Source organism: Rhinatrema bivittatum, chromosome 4 (genome assembly GCF_901001135.1).
Source record: "Rhinatrema bivittatum chromosome 4, aRhiBiv1.1, whole genome shotgun sequence".
Taxonomy (NCBI): Eukaryota; Metazoa; Chordata; class Amphibia; order Gymnophiona; family Rhinatrematidae; genus Rhinatrema; species Rhinatrema bivittatum.
The window spans coordinates 343,491,663-343,519,105 of NC_042618.1; the positions used below are offsets into that span (position 1 = coordinate 343,491,663).

The 27,443-nt window shown below is 43.1% G+C and overlaps 1 protein-coding gene across 1 annotated transcript in view; it reads right to left on the reverse strand.

The window, feature by feature from the left end:
• Positions 1-21,731, reverse strand: part of LOC115090916 (proton channel OTOP2-like) — a 32,635-nt gene extending 10,904 nt beyond the window's left edge. The window contains exons 1-5 of the mRNA XM_029600591.1: positions 21,403-21,731; positions 8,722-9,160; positions 6,346-6,482; positions 4,947-5,005; positions 4,084-4,271 (exon numbers count right to left, since the gene is read on the reverse strand). Coding sequence (XP_029456451.1) covers positions 4,084-4,271; positions 4,947-5,005; positions 6,346-6,482; positions 8,722-9,130 — 793 coding nt within the window. The 5' untranslated portion in view covers positions 9,131-9,160; positions 21,403-21,731. The remainder of the gene's footprint in view (positions 1-4,083; positions 4,272-4,946; positions 5,006-6,345; positions 6,483-8,721; positions 9,161-21,402) is intronic.
• Between the last annotated feature and the right edge of the window lie 5,712 nt (positions 21,732-27,443).

The window sequence follows — 27,443 nt, forward strand, 5'->3', positions numbered from 1 at the left end:
AAAGGGGATTACAGAACTACCTGCAATTGGGATTTCAAAATTGAGTTGGGGTTCATAAGAGCATAAGATATGCCATACTGGGTCAGACCAAGGGTCCATCAAGTCCAGCATCCTGGGGCCAAAAGTGACCAATCCAGGTCGCAAGTACCTGACAAGTAGCCAAACATTAAATAAATCCCAAGTTACTATTCTTATTGATTAATAGCAGTTTATAGACTTCTCCTCTAGGAACTTCTCCAAACCTTTTTTTAAACCCAGTTACACTAACTGCCATAACCACATCCTCTGGCAATGAATTATATACTTAATTATGCACTGAGTGAAATTATGCACTTAATTATGCACTGAGTGAAAACTAATTTTCTCTGATATGTTTTAAATGAGCTACTTGCTAACTTCATGGAGTGCCCCCTAGTCCTTTTATTGTCTAAGAGAGTAAATAACCAATTTACATTTACCTGCTCAAGTCCTTTCATGATTTTGTAGATCTCTATCATATCCCCCCTCAGCTTTCTCTTCTCCAAGCTGAATAGCCCTAACCTATTTAGCCTTTCCTCATAAAGGGGCCAATCCATCCCCTTTATCATTTTGGCCACACTTTCTCCAGTCAACTATATCTCTTTTGAGATGCGGAGACCAGAATTGTACACAGTATTCAAGGTGCGGCCTCACCATGGAGCGATACAGAGGCATTATGACATCCACCGTTTTATTCGCCATTCCCTTCCTAATAATTCCTAACATGTGAAAACTGACCATTTAATCCTACTCTCTATTTCTTGCCTTTTATCACTTTGCATTCCACAAAAGGACATCACCTCCAATCCCATGACTTTTTAGTTTTCTTAGAAGCCTCTCATGAGGGACTTTGTCTAATGCCTTCTGAAAATCCAAAATACACCACATCTACCTGTTCACCTTTGCCCACATGTTTATTCACCCCCTTTAAAAAAAAAAGGTAGGAGATTTGTGAGGCAAGACTTCCCTTGAGTAAATCCATGCTGGCTGTGTCCCATTAAACCATGTTCTTACTAGAAGCATCTAAAGTTATCTCAGAGTAGGATAGATATACACCTTTTCCGCATTTCTGGGGCCAGTTTACCTAAATGCAATGATCCAAAGGAAGATTTTAATAGAGGGAGTAGGGACCAAATGGGCTTGGAAGATGTAATCAGGGTCATGCATAGAATTAACTTGGAAGACCCATCGAAGGTCATCCCTAGAGTACAAAATGTTTAATGAGGGACTGTGCCTTTTTTTTTTTTTTTTAGATATATGCCATCAAATCTCCTGAATGAGATTCTCATTACTGTTTTTTAATGTTGGACCAAGCAAATTCAGGAACAGACTGATGAAGCACAAGTTATAGCTTTGCTAATACCATTCTCCCATGCCAGTTCTGGGGCAGGAGGCCAAAAAGCAAATTATCTGACTAGACTTCAGTGCTGTGAATGCATGTTCCCTGCCCAGGGAGGGAACCTGCAGAGCTCACTTCTTTTAAGTAGATCCACTTCAGAACTGAACCTGCTGGTTGCTACTCTAAAGGATGCTGTGATAATCATTGCACTGATATCTTGAGCTAAAAGATTATGAAAGCACCTGCTCTGATATGGGGCACAAACCTTTCCATGAATTCAAGAGTTCATTTGTTAGTTCTTTCCACTTTTTTCTCCCTCCATCCATTTCTTCTTATTCCTGTCTGCTCCTCACCGTTTGGAGGTAAATTTTTTTTAAAAGACATTTTAACCTAGCTGACTCAAAAGACTGTTTAGATTGAAATTCTGCCGGAGGGCACATACTGCTGATGTGGTGATATATTAGGACCAGACCAATACATGTCAAGCTGAATATTATTTTAGTGTAAATGATAACATTTTTTTTTTAGCATCAACTCTAAATTAATGAGATCTACAGCATGCACACTGTAAGACACCCATGCTAAAGGGAGAATGGGCATTTTACTGTGTACGCACACTGCATTTTTACATCCCCTGTGCTATAGTCCCAAAGTGCAAGATACAAAAAAGCACAAGGAAGCACATTCCCAATAAGCAGATGCCCCTTCTCAGGCTCCTAATTCCACCCCTGCCCCCACCCCCAACAATCAAGCCCTTCAGGGCAGCCCTCTCCCCAACGCACGGCTTAATATATTGTGAAGTGTCGCTAGGCGGTGGAATTTGGAGGTAAGCTGCTGTGCTGGCAGACGGTCAATGCCTTCTCTTCTGCCGGTGATGATTTTGGGAGCCAGCACCGGTGAGTTGGAGGTTTTGGATGGAGGGGGGAGATAGAGCCTGGAGGCACTGGCCTTCTTCAGTGTGGGCTGTGCGGGGTGCTACCTTCTCTAAATTGGCACTACATTTAATAGGGGCTGATGCCCTTGATAAATTTGGTGTTTCTTTGTATGGAAGGTAATAATAGTTATTGGGCTGATTATCACACTATTTGTATATTTTACATGTGCAAGCAGCATGGATGGGCATAGCTGATTAAGGGTGGGATTTCAGCCAAGTTAAATTGTTGGAGGTCCATTATTCAAAGAATTTTCAGCTAAGAAAGGTAAACACCTGGATAAGTTTGAGTTAGCTGGATAAGTTTATCTGACTATCTTGAGATCTGCTCAATAGCAGGTCCAATTTATCTGGCTAACTTTTAGCCGGAGAAGTCTGAATGTCAGCACTTACGCAGCTAAGTTAGCTGGATAAGTAGCCACGTCCCCAGAATGCCTCATCACCCCCACCACTCAGATGGATAACTGTTTAGCTGGATAATTAGTTATCCAGCTAAGAAGCGGCCATTGAACATGGCCGAATATTCAAACACAGTCACTTAGCCAGATAAATCTGAACTTATCGGCTTTGTGACACTGAATATCGACCTCTCCAAACTAGCCCGATATTTTATGTGCATGCTACGGGATCATGGGCTTTAGTAACTCTGCCCCTTAATGTGCAGCTCAAGCTAGCAGAAATGATTCTTTGGGATGCCCAAATGTGTATGTTTGTTTTTTTTGCATCCCAAAATGTATAAAGCACCAGAGAATAAAATGGCAATAAGCTTTAAGGGGGTAATTTTGTAAACACTGTGCATAAGCTATCTTCCAAATATTTTCATAAATTACAAGTCCACTTTGAAAATTCTCCCAGTAGATTACACCTGCAAAATCATCCCCACAAACATTTTGTGAAAATTTGCTTGCTTGCTTTTTAAAATCCAGACTTAGGCGCAGAAGTCCAAACCCTTTTCCAGCTCCGCCTTGCCTGGGTAAAAACTCACACATGGGCATGAAATATGCGGGTAAGTTCGTCCCATCCTCCAGGTAGGCAATTTTTGTAAAAAGGCCGTTTCTGCACCTTAGACACTGTTTTACCGGCAGAGTCCCTGCTACAAGAAGAGCACACTGGTAGAATGCTTGGATGGTGGGGATCTCGCTGAGTGGCAAAAGTGGTACAGTGCCCTGTGCCCTCAGAAAAAGATTCTGCTGATTCCTGCACCAACACGGGGACTTGCTCGCGAGTGCTGTGCACGCCATTGGATCTCCCAGATCTCTGCGCAGCAAGAGAAACACAAGTCCGGCATGCGGGAGCAAGCCAATGTTTTCTTGCTGCTTCATTTCAGCATGACATAGGGCGCATCCCAGCTTAGGCCAAAATAACTCTCTGAGTAATAAAGGGAAGGAAGTGAAACACTTGGTGGAAGGCGAGAAGGATAACCCACCATATTTCCATGCCCCTCTGCATCGTTCTTGCTGTGTCTTGTTCCTTTTGTCAGTTCTCTTACTTTCTCTCTGTTTCTTTTTATTCTTTTACTGTCTCTTTTCTAAGTTTCTTCCTGGGGCACAGACAGAATATTGGGGGGAGGGGGGTAGTGTGAGTAGTGCCCCCTCCCCCCAAATGATATGAGTGCTGATGTTGAATCACCCCCCTCCCCCCGTCCCAATCTGATCTCTATACCTCTTGCCCCTCCAGCCCTCAAAGTAAGCAGGCAAACTGCACATATGACCTGGAGTTGCCAATCTAATGCCCCAAACTTGTAAACTGTCTCCATGCTCCTCGGAAAGCGGAGCTGTGTGAAAGTGAATGATACCTCTGACAGCCTGTCTGTGGGTCATATTTCCCATTTCGCTGAAGTTACTTGTCATCATCAAGTACTGCTCTTTGATGTACTCCTCCAGGTATTTTTCTTGTACTTCCTTTGACTGATGGACTGATTCATCTGTTACCGCTGACATCCATATAGCCATATTAGTACTCAAGATGAGCATCAGACCGTACCTAGGGATAGAAGAACAGGACAAACACCCAACACACAGTCAGGTTAGACTTGATAGCACTGTCTTTAGGTCCAGTTTGCTACTGGTTCTTTAGGGGCTTTTGTTTTTCGTCTTCTTGACCTGCTAATCAGAAGTCAAGGCAGCACCCAGATGACTCCATGAGGATTTGCACCATGTAATGCAAGAATGTGGAAGGCCAACTCTGTTTGTCTCATCGAGGGTCAAGAAAGCAAGCTGAGGGCAGTGCTGTTTCACTGGATTAAGTTAAATTCCCTTTGTGCCAGTTTGACTGGATGTGCTGTCGTTTTAATACGGTATAAAAAAAAAAATCAACGATATTGTTATATCGATGTGCGGCACTTCTCATCTGAAACAACACACACACACGCACACAAAATCTAACAAAATATCATTTTGGATGTTTGTTTTAGCATGCCCTAAAGTCTGTTAGCACATGCATTTTGCAAAATCCACCAAAGCACACATCTTGTACAAACCCCCCCCAAAAAAAAACAAACATACACTAACAATGAAACGAACGAAACGAAGCGACATAAACAGCATAAAACGAAAAGAAAAGAAAATGTTTTTGCATGCACGCCCTTCCTTAATGGTGCTTGGTCTGGGCTGAGTCTATTCATCAGCTTAATGGAATCTAAGCACAATGGGAGCTTACCTGGTTATCTGAGTGTGGATCTGAACACAGTGTTTACAGGACACCCAAAGAAAGTAGGTCTGCGCAAATAAAACAAAAGTGAAAAAAAACCAACAGTAAGATCTTCTCTTTAGAACTGGAGAGGCACTATTCTCTAAAACTGACTTTAGAAATAAGCGGTTCCAAGTATATTGGTCTGAATGGGTAACAATGCTATATGTAGGGAGTGCTGTATTTTATACAGGGTGGCCCATGGAAAAGTAGCCTGTCTGCGTGGCACTGGTATTGGAGGCGGGCTACTTTTCCATGGGCCACCCAGTATATTTGTTTTGGTTCTTCAAAGACTATTTTTCTCTCATTTGCTTCCACAGCTCGTTAGGACTTGCTTCATCCTCTCATATCTTCTTTGATGAAGGTCAGAGGGAGGATAAATGTGAAAGCCAGAGATTGACTGTGGTCTATGCAGGGGGTGGACTTCCCAATAGGCACCAAAAGTGGTGTTCCTGCACAGCCCGGTCTTTATTGTAAGCCAGCTGGCTGCAAGGACATGGTGGGGGTGGGAATCCCTCTGGGCCATTGTAACTTGGGATTGCAGAGGGGGAGTCCTCTCCCCCAGCCAGAGGAAGGGGGCGGCTGGCTATCCCATTGCTTAGGGGCAGCCAAAGGGTTAAATCCAGCACTGGATCTCTGGCATTGCAACAGGAAGTAACTTGGGCAGACTGGATGGGGCTTATATTCCTTACCTGCTGTCATATTCTATTTATTTGGGATTTTTCTCTTGTTTACTCCACCCTGTCATCACTTGACCAAAGGTTGAAAACCTGTACTCCAATGAACCTCCCACTATAGCAGAAAATGTGGATGGTTCTCCCCCCCCCCCCCCCTCAAAAACACCGGACTGAAACAGCATCAGAGGTGGCCAAGAGGCATAACTAAAAAGAATGACCCTCTATGCCTCCTGTCATGCCGTGGCATGGAAAGGTGATCTGGGTGTTAGCTTCGGACCGCCCTCTTAGCCAGTGAGCTATTCCGCTGGCCCATTTTATCATCTCACTTGAAGTTTTGGTCTTCTGCTTTCACCAACACATGTTGAAAAGTCAATGCATGTGCCAGAATTTGCCTTATTTCCCCAGCATAAGTAAAGAAAACCAGACATTTTCTGCTGAATAAAAGTATTTGCAAAAGTGCTTTGTCATTGTCTTTATTTTCTCCCAAGACAGACTGACAAAAGGCTAAATAGTGTATCTGAGCTTTCCTGGTAACCCCCCCCCCCCCCCCCCCCCCGGCAAACCAAGCCAAATTTACTATGCTTTTTTTTTTTTTTACCACAGACACAAAATGGAAGAAAGCCTTTAGCAAAAAGGCTCCTTAGTGTGTCCAAGACAGTTGGCAAGAGTTTAAAGCCTTCAGCAGAGCTCACCTGGATAAGCACAAACACAGCCTGCACCACAGGATAAATGATCTTGATTGGAGACTCACACCTGATGTAGCCAATGTAATATCCGATTTTAAATATATCCAGCGCTAACGAACAAATCCCAAATAAGACAAGACCACCTGTTTCGAAAACAAAGCTAGTCAGATGCACGGTAGTGGGAAGGCGGAAAAATATGGCTGGAGGGGCAGGAAGACTGTGGCGCAGGAAAGGCAGGTTTCCCACCTAAAGGAGCTGCAAGAGCTTTGTCATGGCAAAGGTGACCGAGGGGGTCATGCCAACTAGGCCATGCTGTTGCAAGATACAAAATACCCTAAGTGCCCATATTCCTTGTAGCTAATTCTCTGAGTAAAACTAGCCAGGTTGTTCTCCTGGAAAACAGCCTACAAGGTGCACACATTCTCGTTCAACCCCCTACCCACACCCACCTCGGGAGAATACCTCATATTTATTTATTTATTTAGATTTTTATATTCTGCTTTTCAGCACTTCAAAGTAGGTTACATTTAGGTACTGTAGGTATTTCCCTAGCCCCGGCTTTAGGAAAGCCCCCGATGGGCCCCCCCCCGTGTACTTCTACCTGCTGCTCTGAGGACATTATTAAAGAGGGGAAATCTACCCATGTAACTACTTTTACAAATTGTCCTCCAGATGTTTTCCAATATGTGGAGAGCCGTGACATTTCCAAAGGTCATGGAATTTGTCAGAAGATAAAGGTCGATGTCTTGTAGACATGCATGAAATCCAATGGAAAGTACCACTGAATGCGTAGGAAAAAAAAATAAGCCTTAGAAATGGACGCTTTGCCGGCAGGTAAAGACTTCTAGGCTCATCTAGTCTGCCCATTTTTTTCCTACTTATTACGATACTACAGACCTTATTGGATCACCCTTGCTTCCCTGTCATTGAGACGTTCCTGCCATTGTCCCATGCCTGCTTGAAGTGCAATGCATGAAGTGACCATGCTGCCATCAACTTTTCTGTGAAGAAATCCTTTGTTCTGCTGCTCTTCCCATACCCTCTTCCAGCCTGGTATCAGGGGCCCTTCTTCTAAAGCTTCCGCATTACTGAAGTATACTTGCCTCTTGTGCAATATTTATGCCTTTCAGGTATTAGTTAATCATATTATCCCTTTTCCTTCTTTCCTTCAAGGTATAACACCATAAGTTTCACTTCAAGGGGTTATGATAAGGACTCTGCATTAGCTTGATAGTCCTAACATAGAAACATGATGGCAGAAAAAGACCGTATAGCCCATCCAGTCTGCCCATCTGTCCAATTAATTTAGTATTATAATTCCCTTCACTTCCTTAGAGATCCCCTGTATTTAGCCAATGCTCTCCGCCTCCTCCACTGGGAGGCCATTCTATGAATCCACCACCCTCTCTGTAAAGAAATATTTCCTAAGATTACTCCTGAGTCAACTCCCTTTCAACCTCACTATATTGGCCAGTATTCTCCCTCTCTTTCTGAAGATGCAGCCTCTATGGTAGCCTCCTTTATCCTTGCGCTACCACAACTAACGACCTTCTGCTTATCTCATGCTTTCCTGAGTTCTGATACTATTTTTACATCCACTATCTCCACTAGGGGGTGCTGTTTCATGAATCTACCACCACCACCCATTTCTGTGATGAAACATTTCCTTAGGTTACTCCTGAGTTGTGTGCCACGATTCCGATTCATGCCAGAGCCCCTTGTTCCAAAAATTCCTTTCCAATTAAAAATGCTTCCCTTTTTTCTTCAAGATAACTATGCGTTATCTTAATGTTTCTATCATATCTCCTCTTGTCTCTCTTGTCCTTCGGGATGTACATATTTAGGTCTTTAAGTCTCACCTTATAGGGCTTATGGTGCAGACATGGCACTATTTTGGTAACCTTTCTCTGAATTGACTCTATTCTGTCTATAACTGGCCAAAATAATCAAGATGAGGACTCACCAATGATTTGTACAGGGGAATTATCACCTTCTTTTTTTTTTCTGATGGCTGTACATCTCCCTAATAGGCTCTCTCCACTACTTTGTCAAGCTCTTTGTCAATTTTGAAATCTCTCTCTGGTCACTATTGTCTCACATCACTCCCAAATCTCACAATACTCCCCAAGGTTTGTGCACCCCAGATATGCAAATCTGCACTTTTGCCACTTTTCTCCATTCAACGTGAACTCCACTTACCACTGTCATCTGACACCTGTCATTCAGCCAGTTTCTAACCCAGTTTATCATCATAGGACTAACCACCAGAATGCTCAGTGTGGTAACTTAGCGTAGGTAACCTTCTTTGGTTGCATACAGACTTCTGAGTCTTGGATTCCTCACATGTAGCCCCTCCCTGCCCTCTGATTAGGGTCCTCGTACCTCTTAGCCAGATGGGTCCTGCATGGGAATCCTTATAGAGGATGGCATCTTTGCGCTTTAAGGTGAAGGATATTTGGAAGAGGATCCAGACTATTGCCAACAGCATCATCACAGTCAGGAATGATAGCACTTCATTTTCCCGGATGGGTATTTCTTCTGCGGCCCCACTGCTAACTAAAGCGCAACCAATTAGCAGCACGTTGATGGCCAGTAAAGCAGACAACAGTCGTCCTCCTTTCTTCCAGACTTCAGAAGAGTTGGACGATATGTGAGGCTGGGGATTCACACTAAGGCTGGGCGTCTGGCTGATGGAAACCGAAGTATCCATGGTCTGTTCCCCGAAAACAGCATTCGTGGTTTGGTCCTTGTGACCGCCCATGTTCTCATTCTGGATAGGCTGGTCAGACATAATTTGATCAATATCAAAATTTGGGTATCACTGCAAAGAAACAACAAATAAATAAAAAATGCTTGTCTAGTAGCACGCCAGAAATGATATGAAAGTAGTAGCTGTAATTTATAATTCCCTTCAAACAATCTGAAATGGAAATTATTTGAAGAGGCAATCATGGGTTCCATAGCATATGGTGACTCCTTCAAAGCATCTGTAAATCGGAAAGCAGTAGGATCACCACCCATTCCATTAGGTTTAAATCAATTTACCTATATCTCTGTAGCAGTAACAGGTTTCCGTAATTCCAGTCTCTGCACCTGGCATTCACTCACATTAGGCAAGATAATAACAACTTCAAGTAATAAAATGTTATTAGTGAATCTTTTGAACCCACAAAAGCATTCAAGATTATTTATTAATTTATTTCTTTTTTTTTTTAATAATCTCCTACTTTTAGCAGATACATTCAGAGCTGAGATCTGTGTAAACAAGTCATTTCTCAATAGGAATTAGGCATAAACAAGTCATTTCTCAATAGAAATTAGGCGTATTGCCGTGTGCCGTCAAAACCTTGTGGTGGGGCTGTCTGCCATTGTCTTTCAGCTCCTCATTGCTCCAGTCTTTAGCTATGCTCTCCTCAGCAGGAATTAGTGGTTACACCATCACCAAGAGAAATTAGACTAAAGGCACCATGAGAAATGAGTTTTTAATTTGTGGCATCCGGCTTATGGAATTCTTTTCCAAAGGCTATCCGTCTTGAAAAGAAGGATTATCTCAAATTTAGAAAAAGCCTTGAAAACCTTTTTTTTTTTCCTGAAGACCTTTGAATCAAATATTTTTTGGCAACATCATGATTACTTCCTAGCTATTTCTGTTATTAAAGGAATGAACTGTTTGGAATCATCAGACTTTTACATTGCCATTTTCACTTTCCAGTCCACAATCTTATATTTTTTTTGTCATGGTTGTTTACCATACATCATTCATTTTCTTCGTAAGTGATGTTGCTGTCTTAAATTGTTGAACATTTCTTTCCCCCCCCCCCCCCTTGAATTGCTTATATAATTTCAGGTTTTCAGTTTTATGATGGTTTTTATTGAAAAATGCTGTTTTTATATTTTTATTGTTGGAATATTATTTTGTCACTACTGGTTGTTTATTTCACCTGTTCCTCCTTGCATTTTTCAGAATTGTTTTTTCTTTGCTTGTTTTATGTTCATTTGTATTTCATTATTGTTTATGTTCATGATATCATATGTTTTTAATGTGATAGGATTTTAGGATTTTAATCTTTTTTCTTTGATTGTATGCTTATTTATGTAAAGTTTTGATTTCTTGTTTTTATTTTCCTGTAATTTTTTAAATGTATATCACACTTACTGTAAGATACTGTGATTAATCAAATAAATACATTAATAACAATAATAATAGGAGATTTGTAAAGCTTATGTCCAAGCCAGACCTCAAAATGCTATAGTCAGAGCAATTACACATAAGTATTATTATTATTCAATTTTAGCTGAACACAGGGAGGCACAGGAAAGTAATACTATCCTTAACAAGGATTTAAATTAGGGAGTTCCTGATTCCTTGCTCACGTGAAATCTCTTTAGCAATCATTGCACAGGGAAGATGGATGTAATACTACCAGTGACCCGCTGATGTCTCATGGCAATAAAAGATTAATTTCTATATGAAGAATTATGACATTGGCACTTTAGCTAAAATCTGTTGATTTCCTATCATTTCTTTTAATCTTAATTGAATATTTATTTATTTTATTTCTTTATTTGTTTAGATATTTTATATACCATTGTGCCATGTAAAGATCACTGGTTTTCAAAAGTAACATTCATGGCTATGTATCACATAAAGACAGGTTACAGAGATCATATCCATCAACAGGTGTCAACTGAAATGTTCCATTACATACTAACTAAAGATTTAGGACATAAGGCGAGAGAGGTAAAGAACATATATTAATAACAATACAGCATTTTTCACATAATAGCCAGTGCGTTGCTTTGGGGTTCTTACATTCCCTCGTTAAATGTATACGTCATGCTTCAATTGCATTCTTTTGTCTTTCCTATTATTGTTGTTCTCTGCATGCTGATTATTTTAAGTTAGGTTGCATGCATTTTTGAATAGCCATGTTTTTAGCTCACTTTTAAATCTCTATCTGGCATCAAACGTAGCATTTCAGCTAGAGAATGCCAAAGTTTTGGGACCGGGATGGAAAACACAGGGATCTCTTACATGTGACGGATGTGTCCTCCGTATTGTGGGAACAGTCAGTAGTCCTTTATTTTCAGGTCTTAGTGTTCGCTGAGGTGTGTATGTTTGTAATGTCACACCGATCTTACCGGTGTCACTGGAGTGAATGAGTTTGAATATTAACGTTAGTACTTTAAAGTAGGTTCGTGACTGTACTGGCAGCCAGTGCAGAGAAATCAGTGAGGGTGTTATGTGATCAAATGTCCTAGTTCCTAGCAGAAGTATTGCAGCTGCATTTTGTAATAATTGTAATGGTTTTAGAGTATTTGCAGGAAGACCGAATAGTAAAATTAGAGTAGTCAGGTTTGAGAAGATCAGGGTTTGCAATAAGGTGCTCCATGGCCCTCCTTTAAGGACGCCAGGGTGGGAACCTCGGGGGCGTCTCCCCTTGATGACATCACTAGCCCTGGACTCTTAAGCACCATCGGGGCCTGGCTCTAATTGACTTGGCAACGAGTTCCCTCCTTGCTGAATCCTGCTGCTTTCACTTCGGACGCTGGTTCCTAGTTCCTGCTTCCCGTGGCGTGAGACACTCTCGGGTACCCGCTCCTCGGGAGCCCTGCTCCTGTCTCTGGCTGTCTGCTCCTCGGAGGGCCCTGCGCCTCGGATGCAGCCTGAAGCTGCTCCTCGGGGGCAGCTTCAGGAGCTACTCTGCTCATGAGCCTCCACTTTGGTGTACCCCGCTTCGTGGACCACTGCCGAACAACACTGCCCGTGAGGCTCCACTACGGTGTACCCCGCTCTGCGGACCATTGCCGTGCTACTCTGCTTCGTGGAAAACCAGCACTGGAGTACCCTGCTCCGCGGGCCACTGCCATCGCTAGGGACCAGCTGTACCTCCCGTTCCTCGGGTCTGTGCTTGTGAACTGTGACTGCTTGGCGCTCTCCTGCTCTTCGGGCCGACACCTTGTTTCTGCTACTACATCTTGCTCCCCGCTCCTCGAGGTAGCATTCTGCCTACACTCCGAGACTGTACCACACTCCCCTGCTCCTCGGGATAGTGTTCCCTTGCATTGCCAGAGACCCCTGGGTTCCCCATGTCTTGAGTAACCTACTTCTTTCCTCCTGTGCAGACACTCTCACTGTGGCTCTAGCCCCAGGGTCACCCTCTCTGCACTCCCTGCTCCTCGGGGCCTGTTCAGCACTCCACCACCAGGGGGATCCTTTCTGGCTCCTTTCTCCCACAGCCCAGTCTTCTACTCTTTGCCTACTCGCTGGGCTGTGCTACCTATAGCTCTGACCTTGCCTCCTGACAGTGAGGCTCAACGGGGCTCCTCCCCGTGAGCGGTACCACCTCTCACTATGGGCCAAGGGCCCACTGACTAACCTATGTATCTAACACTTTCTCTCAACCAGGAGTTTATATCATTATTAGAATTGAAATATCAATGCTTGTTGATAGTATCAAAGGATTTGGTAGAAATATGAATGTTATCTTGGATCCAAGATGAGATATATGTTATAATTAATTATATTTCTTTTCACATGGAACCTACCAGGCTTAAATTTATTTTTCTTACCTGTCCTAGTTCTGTTAAAATAATGGTAATTAATCTATAGTATTTTTATTTAATGATAGTCTATAAATCCTTAGGATTTTTTATATTGATCATATTTTGAATTGTATTTTTCTTTTCCAACTGTATTTTATTTCTGTTAATATTTTATTTTTATTTTATTACCATAAGTTAATATGACTTTAATCTATCTACTATTGTAAACTGCTTTGATCAATTTCTGTATTGGTAAAACGGTATATAAATATTTTAAATAAAATAAATAAATAAATGTAGGCATAAGCAACATGGGCAACTGTTTCTGGTGCCAAATTTTGATAGAGGTCTTTAAAATCATGAGAGGTCTAGAATGGGTAAATGTGAATCGATTATTTACTCTTTCAGATAATAGAAGGACTAGGGGGCACTCTATGAAGTCAGCATGTAGCACATTTAAAACTAATCGGAGAAAATTATTTTTCACTCAACGCACAATTAAGTTCTGGAATTTGATGCCAGGAGATGTGGTTAGTGTAGTTTAGTGTAGCTGGGTTTAAAAAAGGTTTGGATAAGTTCTTGGAGAAGTCCATTACCTGCTATTAATCAAGTTGACTAGTAACATAGCCACTACTATTACTAGCATCAGTAGCATGGGAATTACTTAATTTTCGAGTACTTGCCAGGTACTTGTAGCCTGGATTGGCCATTGTTGGTTGCTGGGCTTGATGGACCCTTACAGTATGGCAATTTCTTATGTTACAGTATGGCAATTTCTTATGTTTCTCATGTTACAATCATTCATTGTTACCTATTATTAACTTACACGTTACAATTTGTTCACTGTAAAGCTCATCGTGTTACTTATTCCAATTATTCATGATTACCTTTATTAACTTACACCTTGTAACTTGTTCTCTGTAAAGCTTGTTGCTATTTTAGTTATCTGTGAACCGAGATGATGTTCCCAACGTATCCCGGTATATAAAAGCACTTAAATAAATAAATAAATAAATGTTCTTATGTTCTTATAAGTGCCAGAGCATTGCTGATGCTGCTGCTTTCAACCCTTTTTCCCTCTTCCAGGCCCCGTCGCTGGTGCAGCAAGACCGTCTCCCAGATAAACACGGGGCCTATGCATGTGTGCTCACAGCACGCCCTGCAGTGCTCCGCCCCCTAGCACAAGCTCCTCTGGTACCATAAAGCCCATGGTTAGTTGGTTAGTTGGCTTATTGCATTAGATGGATTGCCAAAGAACAATCAAAGTGATCTAATTGCAATAAAATCAAAATGAGCAAAACAATAAAAACCTCATTCATAAAAACACTAATTAGCACGCAGGCAGTAGCAGAGCCGTGCGTGAGCGCACACGCGCCGGTGCAAGGGCCCCACGTTTACCTGCGGGTCGTTCTCTCTGCAGCGGAGATGGACCTGGGAGAAGGAAGGGTTGCAGACCCGGAGGTAAGGGAAGAGAGTTTCACCTGTGCTGGGGCGCTGCACCCTCTGATTTCTGGGAGGTAAAGGCGGATTCTCTCCCCCTAATGATTTCTGGAGGGTGGGAGGAGGAACTAACCGCCCCTCAACCCATATCGTTTTGTGATTTCTGGGGGACTTTCTCCCCAGTGTCTATGGGTGCCCAAATTGTAAATCTGGCCCTGTAAACTATGAAAACATTTTAATCCTTGACGACTGCTGGTGTAAACATAAAACACAATAGGGGAGTAGAGAAGATCAGCAGATAAGGGCTGTTTGGCTTGGGGAGTGCTTTCACAATCTGCTTGGACAGGCAGGTGCATTTACTACATTTAAACAAATAATGTGTTATCGCTAAGGTGCTACCCAGTGGTAAAGATTAGGTGAACTTAGAGTGGTCTCGGATGACTCCACTTGTCTGCCCCTTTCCTATAAACAAGGATCAGGCTATGCAGGGGACCTAGAAGGCCGAATGTTTACTCCATAGCCAGGCTAGTACTGCTGGCTTTATACAGGACCCTTTGAAAAGCCATTTAAATGGGTAAATAATAGCCATTTACCTGAGGAAATCGGCTGTCTGAAAATTGCCCTTCCTCAAAGTGACTAAAAGTAAGAACGGCGTGCAGCAAGGTGGCCCAGTTTTAGCCACGTTTTAAGGGGAGGGGGGGGGGGAGCGGCATGTTTTGTGCGGGATCGGAAAGGTACGCAGGTAGATTGGGGCTTTCAAGCCTACCCCCGTGTTATTTTCTTTAAGCGAATCTCCCGGCACCAAGAGGCAGCTGCAAACATCTGCAGGAGCTCCGTGCTGGCGGCAAGGATCGGGGCGAAAGCGCGCCCCCGCGCTTTCTCTTTCCCGCTGGTGGCGAAAGTCCGCGGCTAAGCAGTACCTCCTCCCAAATCGCCTTCCCCCCGCCCCCACCGAGGTTATTACCGGACTTAGCGATCGTGCTTGGAAAAGGAGGGGGTGCCAGAGGGGCCGTAAGTGGGGATCTGGCATGCTCATTTACCCATGACCGTGGAGAACAAAGGTGGAAGACCAAAAAAAAAAAAAGAAAGAGAGAAGGGACTGTCCTGGATAAGCAGAGAGAGGGGGAGATCTCTCAGGTGGCCTCACTCGGCGGCTGGCAGCCGGGATGTATTCTTTAGAGAGTGTGGACGGAGCTGAACGGATGGCGCCGTGTGGTCTTTTTTTTTTTTTTTTTCTTCCGTCATCTACTTATGCTAGAGCATCGCCGAATAATTTTTCCAAATCAGCCATCCCTGCAGCACTGAACCCCGCCGATGAGCCGTGGAAGGTTTCGAAAGTCCGCCCCGGAGAAGGTAACGGGGAAGCTCCGCTGACGCCGCACTCGCAGAAGCGCTACGCGATCTTAATTAAATGGGCGTTTGTGACACGCGTCCTTCTGAGGTTGAAGAGCGAATGGTTAAGCGAGCAATCGGGAAGCAGCAAACTAAAACACTTGGAAGGTTAAAAAAAATAGTTAAAAAGCTCATTGAAAATGAAAGATAAATAGGAGTTTGAGGGGAGATGTTAAGTTTGGCAGTCTCGGACAAGGTGAGAATGGAAGCTATCAAATCCCAATGGAACTCCGCGTGGAAACTAACCACTTGCTTTTCAAGTCGATTAAAACCTGTATTTCGTCAAAATATATTATAATTTATTTAAAAAAAAAATTTCAGAAATACCTAAAAGGAAAAATGTGCAATAGGTGCCTAGCAGCAAAAGTATGCGTGTACATCCAGCTGGCTTAAAATCTTCTGAACCTGGACTTTGTTCACTTAAATGGATCAACTCTAGTTTTATCTTTGCAAATTTACCTTCTAATCCCTATGATTAGCAACACTGGTTGAGCTCGGAGCAATCCATACTGCATTTTCTTAATTCTGACGGAATAATGGACACGACATTTCAATCTGTGCAATCCAAAAAGGCTCTCAGGGCCACCCAGGGATCCCAAATGAAATGTATACAGTATGATTGTTCTTTTAGCCAATACGTTTAATTAGAATTGATTTTGCACAAGATATTTTCATGTTCAGATTCATTAAACTGTAATTTATTGGGTGGTTTTATTCAAAATGTGATAAAGATGTCACCACAACTTAGTTCACTAAGACCTCTTTCTTTGCTAAAAGAAAATAGTTGCAAAAATGTTTAGCTAGATCGTGGATAATTCGATTGGACACATTTATTATTTAATTAGTATAATTAGCTTGTCTTTTTGGTTTTTTAGATAAGATCATGTGTAATGAGCTAAGGACGGTCCCTTCTTGGCCTTTTGGCTGTGACAGAAAAACATTGCAATATTGAGGGGGATGGGATGGAGCAGCTTGACTGGGAATACAAAAGCATCTTGGCGAGCTGGAAGCATGAAACCTACTTCACATAAATAAAAAAAATATTCAGATCTGGCAGTGTTTATGTAGTTTTTATTAAGGATGCATGTACTAATGCAGGTAGCTTCGTTGGCAGCTTCCCGTGGGATTTTGCTCTCTCTCTCTCTCTCTCTCTCTCTCTCTCTCTCTCCAGAATCCGGTACACGTGCATCCTGAGTCCGGCCGCAAGGTGTCGCTGTTTTGGGACGGCTGGGACTCCTGCAGCATCTCCCGCCAGGGGCCAGCTCGAGATGCAAAGCCCCGCCCCCACCCTGGGCTCAGGAATTTAACCCACATTGCAGCTCAGCGTGCAGCCTCCCCTGCTGCCTTTAACATTACTCGGAATCTTCCCAGTTTCTTATTTATAAGTTAGAACGGTGCAGATGGTTCTACAGTCATCTTAGCAGTGCCCTTCGTACTCCTGCCCGGATTTTACTTTTCACACTTCGGCGGAATGGAGGTGGGGGGGCGGTCATCGGGGAGGGCCGGCTGTTACCTTTCCTTTTATTGCCTTTAGCTATGAAGCCTGTTGCCGGGAAGCCCCGCGCCTCATGACCACGTGAGGGCATGTTAACGGGTGACGTGCAGACTAATAATTTCACTGTTTCCCAACGATCTGCTTATCTATGTCGTTGACCTCCTCCGAGCCCTTAGCTAAAATATTTGGTATTGTTAATGTTTGACTTGCTCTCAGGACTGATCGGCTGGAGTTAAACGGCCAGAGTTTTTGTGACTGATTTAATGGAACGATTCCCATTCACCATTAAATTAGCTGTCAACTTAAGTACACTGGCAGGCCATGCATTGTCTGCCAGTATTATTAAATATATATAATAAGGCGTTACAGAGACTGCTTTGATCTTAATTACATCCCTGTGATTTTCAAAGTTTGGGGTTAAGTTAGATCTTGGTCCAAACGGTCACGAGCCGTATAAATGTAATTAAGAGGCCAATGCTACTTCAGTTCTCCCTCCCAGAACTATTAACCGTGTGATTTATGATCAGTAAAACCGAGGACGGCAGTCAGACTGACACTCAATCTCGGAAGGCAACGCGTTTAAAAGAACTTTGTATTCATCGTCGCAGAAAGTAAAGCCAAAAGCGATAGAAACTAAGCCGCCTGGGCAGAGCTGGCTCAGCCTCAGCTCTCTTTCATGCAGGAGATACTCCGATGAAGTGTGGGTAACATCTGTGAAACCGCACTCGGGCTGAGCTGGCTTTGCTCTGGTCAGTCCGGACAGCTTTTTTTTTTTTTTTTTGTGGCATTGATTCTGGTGTTTCAAAGTCCTTTGAAAGACTTTCTAGGGCAAGTGTCAGTGTGACTGCAGTCCTCGGCTTGGAGCGGTAGCGTTCCCTTTCCTCTGCTTTACCAGTGACATTCTTCCTGTGCCCCTGTCCCGTGCCAGCATAGGATGTACCGGACAGATTGGCTTGCATAACATCACTTGAATCTTGAATGCCGGGTGGTTGTATGCGTCTATACCCAAGGACAGGATTAAGGGACTGGGTCCCGGGTGGTCCCCCTCCCATGCCCCCCTCATCCAGCAGTAATCTGACCCTGTATGTGCCTCATCTAAATCTGGGCACTGGGACATTGCCCACCCTTTAATCCGTCAGTATATGCTCCTGGCTCCTTACATTTTACTGTGCAGAGATCTAAGTCTGGTCTCTGTTATTTATTTATTTATTTATGCATTTATATATAGTGTTCTGCAGAAGGATGCTCTAAAGCAAATATAACCTGGAACTACCAGTCCCTTCCCCAAGAAGTAGGCTAGTGGTTAGAGCGGCAGGTAGGAAGCCAGGGGTCAAGCCCTGCTTCTGCCAAGGAGCATCAGCGGAGAAGCCCTGTGGGGCAGGGAACTACCTACCTTGCATGATAGTAACTCACCCCATGCTCAGATTTGGAAAGGCAAATAATCATATCCAAAGGGGAAAAAAAATACAAAATCCATTCTCTATGGGTAGTTGAGGCAATGGGAGATAAATAGTCTTGCTCAAGGAATGTGAGATCTTTTACTGGAATAACCCAGGAAATAATTATGCTCTCTCCAGGACATTTATTTAGATTTATATTCTGCTTTTCACACTTTTTTCAGCACTTCAAAGTGGCTTACATTCAGGAACTGTAGGTATTTCCCTATCCCCATAGAACTTGAACCCTGGACTCCTGGGTTGTAGCCCACTGCTCTAACCACAGACTGGCCACTCCAAAGCAGGTAGAGTGTTTCATTACAACAAGGACAAGGAAAAAAAAATAATTAGAGTGGGCTCGGTAACTCCAGTCCTTCAGCGCCACAAATAGGCCAGGGTTACAGGATATCCACACTGAATATGCATGAGATAGATTTGCATGCACTACTTCCAATGTATGCAGATATGTCTCATGCAGATTCATTGGGGACACCTTGAACACCAGGCTTGCTTGTGACACTTGAGCACCAGACTTTCCTACTCCTGGATCAGAGAAATTGCAGGAAACCAGGCTTCAAATCCTGCTTCTCCCACTGACACTCCTAACCTTGGGCAAGTCATTTTATCTCCTGTTGCCTCAGGTAGCCACTTGGACTGTAAGCTTCTGGGGGGCAAAGACTTATCATACCCCAATTCTAAACATGCTGTAAGGCACCTTGAGCATTACATAGAGAGCTGGGCTACAAATTATCCTCCAAATTAGGCCATTGTACAGGAAGAACTAGAGAAGAAGGCTGAATGGACTCTGATCATAAATAATTAGACTTTACTACTTTATCCAAAAATGTTGATGCTCACGAGCTTTCGAGACATCAGTTTCAAACAGTGAATAATTCCCATCTGAAGAAGGGGTTTAAGTGGTTTCAATAGTTCCTACACATCCTTATCTTTGGATAATTCTTATGTTGGTCTACAAAAAATGTTTCAGATTTTGCAAAGAATCCAGGATCCTAGAATGTGTGTCTTCTTTTACTGGGCTCGGTGTGAGCAGCAGAGACATTTTGCTTTTTTTTTTTTTTTAATGTATTTCCTGATTAGGGAGAAAGGGGGAATACTCGGGAGTAATCTAAGGAAATATTTTTTACAGAGAAGGTAGTGGATGCATAGAACAGCCTCTCTGTGGAGACAATTCAAGAAGGCATGGGATAAACACAGAGGATCTCTGAGGGACTGGTAGGAACTGTAAAGCTGTGGATGGGCAGACTGGCCTTTATTTTGCTGTTGTGTTTCTATGTTATTAGACATAGAATTGGGTAAAGTTTTATTTAAATGACTATTCTCCCTAAGCTCTTTGCTGTTTTTTATATGCTTATAATAATAATAAGCTGATGGATAACGCTTTGTTTTGATTTTTTTTTTGTCCTATAGTTATTTAATTTCCTTGTACAGAATATGGCAAATCTACGAGTGCACACCTGAGGAGTTGTGTGACTGGATCTGGCCTGGTGTCTCAGTGGGAGTGCATGGAAGATCTGGGTTCGGTCCCCATGCCCCATTTCAGCTCCTCGGGCTGGGCGGCACTGGAGATGCTGCAGAGTCGGCATTGAGCAGCACCTGAGGGGAAGGAGTCTTAGTCATCACTCAACAGTGACACCTACTGGCTGGTTTTAGAATGCATGCGTACTCAGCTACTGTCAGTCATGGTCTGAGGACACTCATCTAGGATTCTTGGCTGGGTTAGCTGGGATGATATAATTAGGGTTGCTGATCTTAGATGTTTATAAATTGTAAATTTAGGTGTTTAATTTCCAGGTGTTTAGGCATATATGGGGGGGGGGGGGAAAGAAATTTTGTAACATTGCGCCTAACTTAGCCAGTATATACGCACCTAAATTACACCAGTTGTCAAAGCTAATTTACATGCATGAGCCCGCTCTGAAAATTATTCCACCAAATCTGCCCAGCTGCTAAAATACATGCCAAAATGTTTCGGGAAAAAACTTAATATGCCTACTTTTTAAACCCTAAAAGTATGCGTGGAAATGCAAAGGCCAATGCCCCATCCAACTCTGTCTCCCCCCCCCCCCCCCAAGAATATCTCCTCTCAGTCCGGGTGCACAGATCACCCACAACCTAAGTTTATACAGATATCGGGCAGTCCGTTTTTACAAAAGCCTATCCTGTGGGTAAAACACAGAAAATGGCTCACACACATCCCTCCCAAGAAAGAATGTGCTTTCCTTCAGTGAACCCTCACTGTACAGCAACAAATACAAATCTGCAATGGCTGGACTTCTCAAGCCTTTGGTCATCTCGTGTGCTTAAGCAGGCTGAACCTATCTACTCAGATCTGCACATTTGGAGAAGGGAGAGGTTCCTTCACATGCTTATCTGCAAACTGTTTTACTGTCTTGCATTGAAAGGGACTGGCCCTAGTTTTTGATAAATAGACTCTCTTGCTGTTGGTCGTTTGAAAACTTTCTTCTACTCACAATGTATTTTGTTTACTTTACTGTTAAACATTGTTCATCAAATGCATCTGCTTTGGATCAGAACCGCGATCCAGATCTGCGGACTGAGGAGGGCCCACTGGAGCAGCTAATATATTTGTTCCTTTTGTTTTCCTTTGGCATCTGCCTCCTGTGCCCTACCACCTCTCCCTTTTCAGAAATAAGACTTTTGCTTTTATTTGGTTTTCCTGGTCAACGGATTTTTTTTTTCCCCCCCCCACAAATAAATATGTCAGCTTCTTACCAGTCTGAAGCGTGGAGAGGGCTTCCTCTGCTGCTGGTGCACTCAGGTTCTCTCTTTCACATCCGCTTGTCCATTTTTGTAGGTGAAGCTGAGACGAGAGCAGGCCACACTGTCCAAGTTCCCTTCCTGGATGGTGCTATAAAACTTCTCATCAAAGTGCCTAGCCCGTGGGCTGGAGTCAGCCTCCATAGGCTGGGACGTTAGTGGCATAACCATTAATTACGGTGAGCAAACAGGTTCTCTCTATGACAGGGCACTCCCTCGACCTGTAGCACGTGGAAGGTTCAAGATATTTCATTGTATCAAAAAAAGAAGGAAAAAAAATTCATGGAAATGCTTTCATACCATTGAAGAGGACTGAGTTCTGGGCTTTGAGGTGAGGCATGAGGTTGATGTAATACAGCGCAGAATAGGTGTGAGTTGGTTAAAGATAATTCATTAGTATTTCCTTCTTCGCTTTCTTGTCACATGCGTCATTAGCACTTCTCTTTCACTGCTATCTGTGATGCATATTTTGCCTTGCCTTAATGAAGCAATACAATAAAATGCTGCTATCCTGCTTTGATGTTTCTATGAGCTCCTGCCCGTCTGCTTTCCTGTCAGCTTTGGTCTGTGCCCAGCAGGAAACTGGGTGCCTCCCTGGCCTGTGCCAGGGCTCAAATCCTGACAGGATGGGATGGGGGGAGTATTTATTTGAAATAAGGTGTGGGGGTGTCCACTCAGCATCTTTCTCCTTGAATCACAGCTCGTTGGTGGCTGCCAGCTTCTGCTGCCCTTACCAGCAAGCACCGTGCCGTCTTCTGCTGACAGAGTCAGGGATGGTTGTCCTAGAGAGATTTCACAGCTTGGGCCTGGAATATGGCACATGCTGAAAACTGAAATTAGTGGAAGCTAGAGATTAATAAGGTTTTAAAGTCTGTCACTTCCCTTAATGGATTGCAACATCAGAATATTCTGTCACACCCAGAAATGTACATAATCTATATTGGACACCTGTGTGTAATAATTGCCCTGAAGTAGAAAGAAGCAAGTTTGAACTGCTGAATCTCTCTCTTTCAGTGTTCATTTTTCAAACATGTGCTGATTCAATCACTTTCTGTCTGTCACACCCACAAATATATTTCACCACCACTGTCACGCTGATGGCAGAGCTCACACGAATGCGTACGTACAATATATTTTGTTGGTGCGGTAATAACATTGGTGCACCACTATTTCAAACTACCTGTAATAAATAGAAATAAAAACCAAAAAAAATGCCAGGTTAGGGCCCTTGAAACACAGCACAGTTCTGGTTGGTGCTTGAATACAAGGATTTTATTCACAAGACACAGGTTTATTTACAGTTAATAGTGAACTTGGGTCTGTGCATATTGGGCTACTGCACCAGCATTTCGATAAGAATTCACCTCCACCCTGCAGCCCCTAGCCACCACGTTCCCTGCACACTGGGCTTTTCCCCCAGCAATCCCATTTTGAACCTCCTGAAGACCACTCTGGACCCTGGGGCAGTTTTTCATACTAACACTGGTCTGAGATTGTCTCAATTAAGGCCATCCTGTGGCCTAACTAGCAGGTCGCACACCTCTAATCCATTCTACTTTAGTTCTAGTCCCAACATCTCACCATTTTTTTTTTTGAACTGACACAATCTTGCTTCAAAGGTTTACCCGTTTTAATTGGAAACGGGCGCCTGACACATGGACGTCCATAATGCTGGCAAATGGGGATTACATGCTGCCTCCCCCCTCCCAGAATGCCTCTCTGCAGTTCACATCTCCGGGTTACACGCCCGCTTTCATGTGCATGGAGACCTGGGTTCATTTGTAAGAATCATTTGCACCCCGAAAACCAGGTTTCATGCAAGTAAAATTGTTTTGAAAATTATCTCCTAAAAGTCCAGTGCCCCCGTTTGCTGCCTGGGGAGTTCCTTATTTTAATCGGCCCATTTTCTCACTACTTTTTCATGAACCGGGGTGGCAAGGAATTTCTTTCTGCGTTTCATTTAGATGAACCAAAGGAATATGTAATGCATGTTTAAGGTTTAAGGAGCTTGAACTAGCCATTGTGGCATTATTAATATTTTTACATTTTGCTTCCTGATTCTCCATTCTCCTTAGAGCTGGGTGCTGAGTTATGCTCCTCTCGATGAAAAGGCAGAACACGAGAGAATCTTTGGGTGGGGATGAAATTGTCACCGCTGTCCATGTTAACATTGCTTCTCTCATTTAAAGGAGGCAGTGTTCTCAGGGGTGCATGGAGGCCAAGGGAGGAAAATAATGCGCACAGGCTACCTCTTTGGCTCTCCAAGTGTTATTTTCCAAGGCAAAAATCCCCACGGAGTTAAGGAGGTGCAGAGATGTCCAGGGGTGCCTTGTACCCGGGGCCACGGTTCAGAGCGATAGTGAGCGGGTGCCTTCACTTTGACAACTGGTGCAGAGCCTGGGGGCAGGGCTGGCACAAGGGTTGTTTGGTGCCCTAGGCCAAGCCTTACAGCTTTGTGCTCCCCACCCCCACCCTGGTTGCACCATTCCCCCACACACGATTCACACATTCTGCATTTATAATAACAGATTTTACATGAAAAGGACAATGTACAGTCTTCTGAGGTAAAATATCACTTACAGTAACATGTATCTTACATTTACATGCATTATTCTGGTGCCAACCAGCAAACACTGCAAAGATGACACTTGAAATCCAAAATGGTATCTGGTCTATTGTAATGCATGTTAGGTGTGGGGCTTGGCCCTCAGAAAGCCAGGAGTAAATTGAATTAATTACAATATAATAAACTCCCATACTAAAACAGTACTAACTGCCAGAAGTCAACAGTAACAATCGTATCTATTAGGAAAGCAGAACAAACCGGGCTGCTACAAATCCCTACATAGAAACAACAAGCTAGCAAAATACCTCACTTCAGTTGGACCTGCAGAACAGAGATAGACCCTCACCAAATACACAAGAGACCATAAAGTGTAAACAGAAATGCGCAGACAAAAACTGAACTGGAAACCACAACAGTGCAACAACGGGAAAAAAAAATGAAGCATCATTACTCAAAAAACATCAAAGAAAATCAAGAAATAGAAAACATCAATAATAATAGTGAAGCCATACTAATAAAAAGAATATATATTTTAAAACAAGTGACAAATAGAATATTAAAATATTCAAGAATTTCACAAACACCAATAAAATATTTCAAAACAGCAGACACATCAAATAACACCCAATAATTAAAACTAATAAGGATTTTAAAAATTATCCGCTCTGGAAACCTTTGATTTCCAGATGCCCTGAGATTGTCATAGATTAGTAGGGGAAAGGAGGTGGGAATTGCGGGGGTAGGGGTGGGGGGGTGTTGCGCACAGACTTTCTCCTTTCTCTCTCACACACACACACATACACGTTCTCAATCACACACATATGCTCTCAAGTCACACATACACATGCTCTCTCCACACATGCTTTCAATCACACACACATGTTCTCACACACAGGGGCATAAGCTTTCAATCACACAGACACACATGCTCTCAGACACACACACACACACACACACATTCTCTACATACATGCTTTTACACATATACACATGTTCTCACACATAGGGACAGAAGCTTTCAATCACACAGACACACATGCTCTCAGACACACACATATACACATGTTCTCTACGCACATGCTTACGTTCTCACACAGGGAAATAAGCTTTCAATCACATACACACACATGCTCTCAAACACACACACACACACACATGTTCTCACACACAGGGACATAAGCTTTCACTCACACAGACAGAAATACTCTCAGTCATACATACACATGCTCTCTCCACACATGCTTTCAATCACACACACACACGTTCTCACACACAGGGACATAAGCTTTCAATTACACACACACATGCTCTCAAACACACACACATGTTCTCTATACACATGCTTTCAATCACACACACTCACACGTTCCTACACACAGTGATATAAGCTTTCAATCACACACACACACACATGCTCTCAAACACACACACACACACATTCTCTATACACATGCTTTCACACATATGCTCTGAGTCACACATATGTTTACAATCACACACACACATTTTCACTCACTCCCATCCCCCTCACCCTAGGAAGCATATAAGGCAGCAACAATCTCTTCCTTCAGCCCCTGCAGCCCAAAAAAAGAAAAAAAAGTCCCATAGGCCACAGGGGCTGCTGATGCTCTGCTTCCTACTCGGGCAGCCTGGTTTCTTCTCCTGTTCATGACTGCGGGGGAAGGGGTGGCAGTGGCTGCTCCTCCTCCTCCTGACAGTTCGTGGCTCTGCTTTTTCTCTGAACGGTTTCTTCTTCATCTGATCGTGCAGGGGGGGGGGAGGGGTGCTATCTGCTCGATCTCCTACACCTCACCGCTGCTCTTGCATTTGCTCTAAAGTGCTCGTGCTCCCACATGTAAAAAAAGAAAGCATCTCCTTCCATCTTTCAGGCCCCGGCACAGGCGGAAAGGAGGAGATGCTGTCCCTATGCCACCCCTGAAACGGTGGCACTCTAGTCCACCTAGTGCTCCCACTGGCCCTGCCTGCGGGGGTAAAAAGTACTTTCGGACATTGTCTCAATGCAGACAGTGTGAAAAGTCCATCCCCCCTCCCCCCTCCAAACTCGGGAAGGAGAGCAACTCAGAAGTCAAAATGAAGTACAAAATGCTTCTCCTCCCAAAAAGGAGGCTTTTAGGACTTCCTCAACTTAAACAATAGAACAGCTCCCCTATGAGGAAAGACTAAAAAGGTTAGGGCTGTTCAGCCTGGAGAAGAGATAGCTGAGAGGGATATGATAGAGATTAAAATCATGAGAGGTCTAAAACGGGTTGATGTGAATTGATTATTTACTCTTTCGGATAATAGACTAGGGGGCACTCCATGAAGTTAGCATGTGGCACATTTAAAACTAATCTGAGAAAGTTCTTTTTCACTCTACGCACAATTAGACAGGAAACAGAGCATAGGATTAAATGGTAAATTTTCTCAGTGGAAAAGGGTAAACAGTGGAGTGCCTCAGGGATCTGCACTTGTGCCGGTGCTTTTCAATAGATATATATATAAATGACCTTGAAAGGAATACGACGAGTGAGGTTATCAAATTTGCGGATGATACAAAATTATTCAGAGTAGTTAAATCACAAGCGGATTGTGATACATTACAAGAGGACCTTGCAAGACTGGAAGATTGGGCATCCAAATGGCAGATGAAATTTAATGTGGACAAGTGCAAGGTGTTGCATATAGGGAAAAATAACCCTTGCTGTAGTTACACAATGTTAGGTTCCATATTAGGAACTACCACCCAGGAAAAAGATCTAGGCATCATAGTGTATAATACTTTAAAATTGTCGGCTCAGTGTGCTGCAGCAGTCAAAAAAGCAAACAGAATGTTAGGAATTATTAGGAAGGGAATGGTTAATAAAACGGAAAATGTCATAATGCCTCTGTATCACTCCATGGTGAGTCCGCACCTTGAATACTGTGTACAATTCTGTCGCCGCATGTCAAAAAAGATATAGTTGTGATGGAGAAGGTACAGAGAAGGGCAACCATAATGATAAAGGGGTTGGAACAGCTCCCCTATGAGGAAAGACTGAAGAGGTTAGGGATGTTCAGCTTGGAGAAGAGACGGCTGAGGGGGGATATGATAGAGGTTTTTAAGATCATGAGAGGTCTTGAATGAGTAGATATGAATCGGTTATTTACACTTTCGAATAATAGAAGGATTAGGGGGCATTCCATGAAGTTAGCAAGTAGCACATTTAAGACTAATTGGAGAAAAAATTTTTTTGCACTCATCGCACAATAAAGCTCTGGAAGTTGTTGCCAGAGGATGTGGTTAGTGCAGTTAGTGTAGCTGGGTTCAAAAAAGGTTTGGATAAGTTCTTGGAGGAGAAGTCCATTAATGGCTATTAATAAAGTTTACTTAGGGAGTAGCCACTGCTATTAATTGCATCAGTAGCATGGGATCTTCTTAGTGTTTGGATAA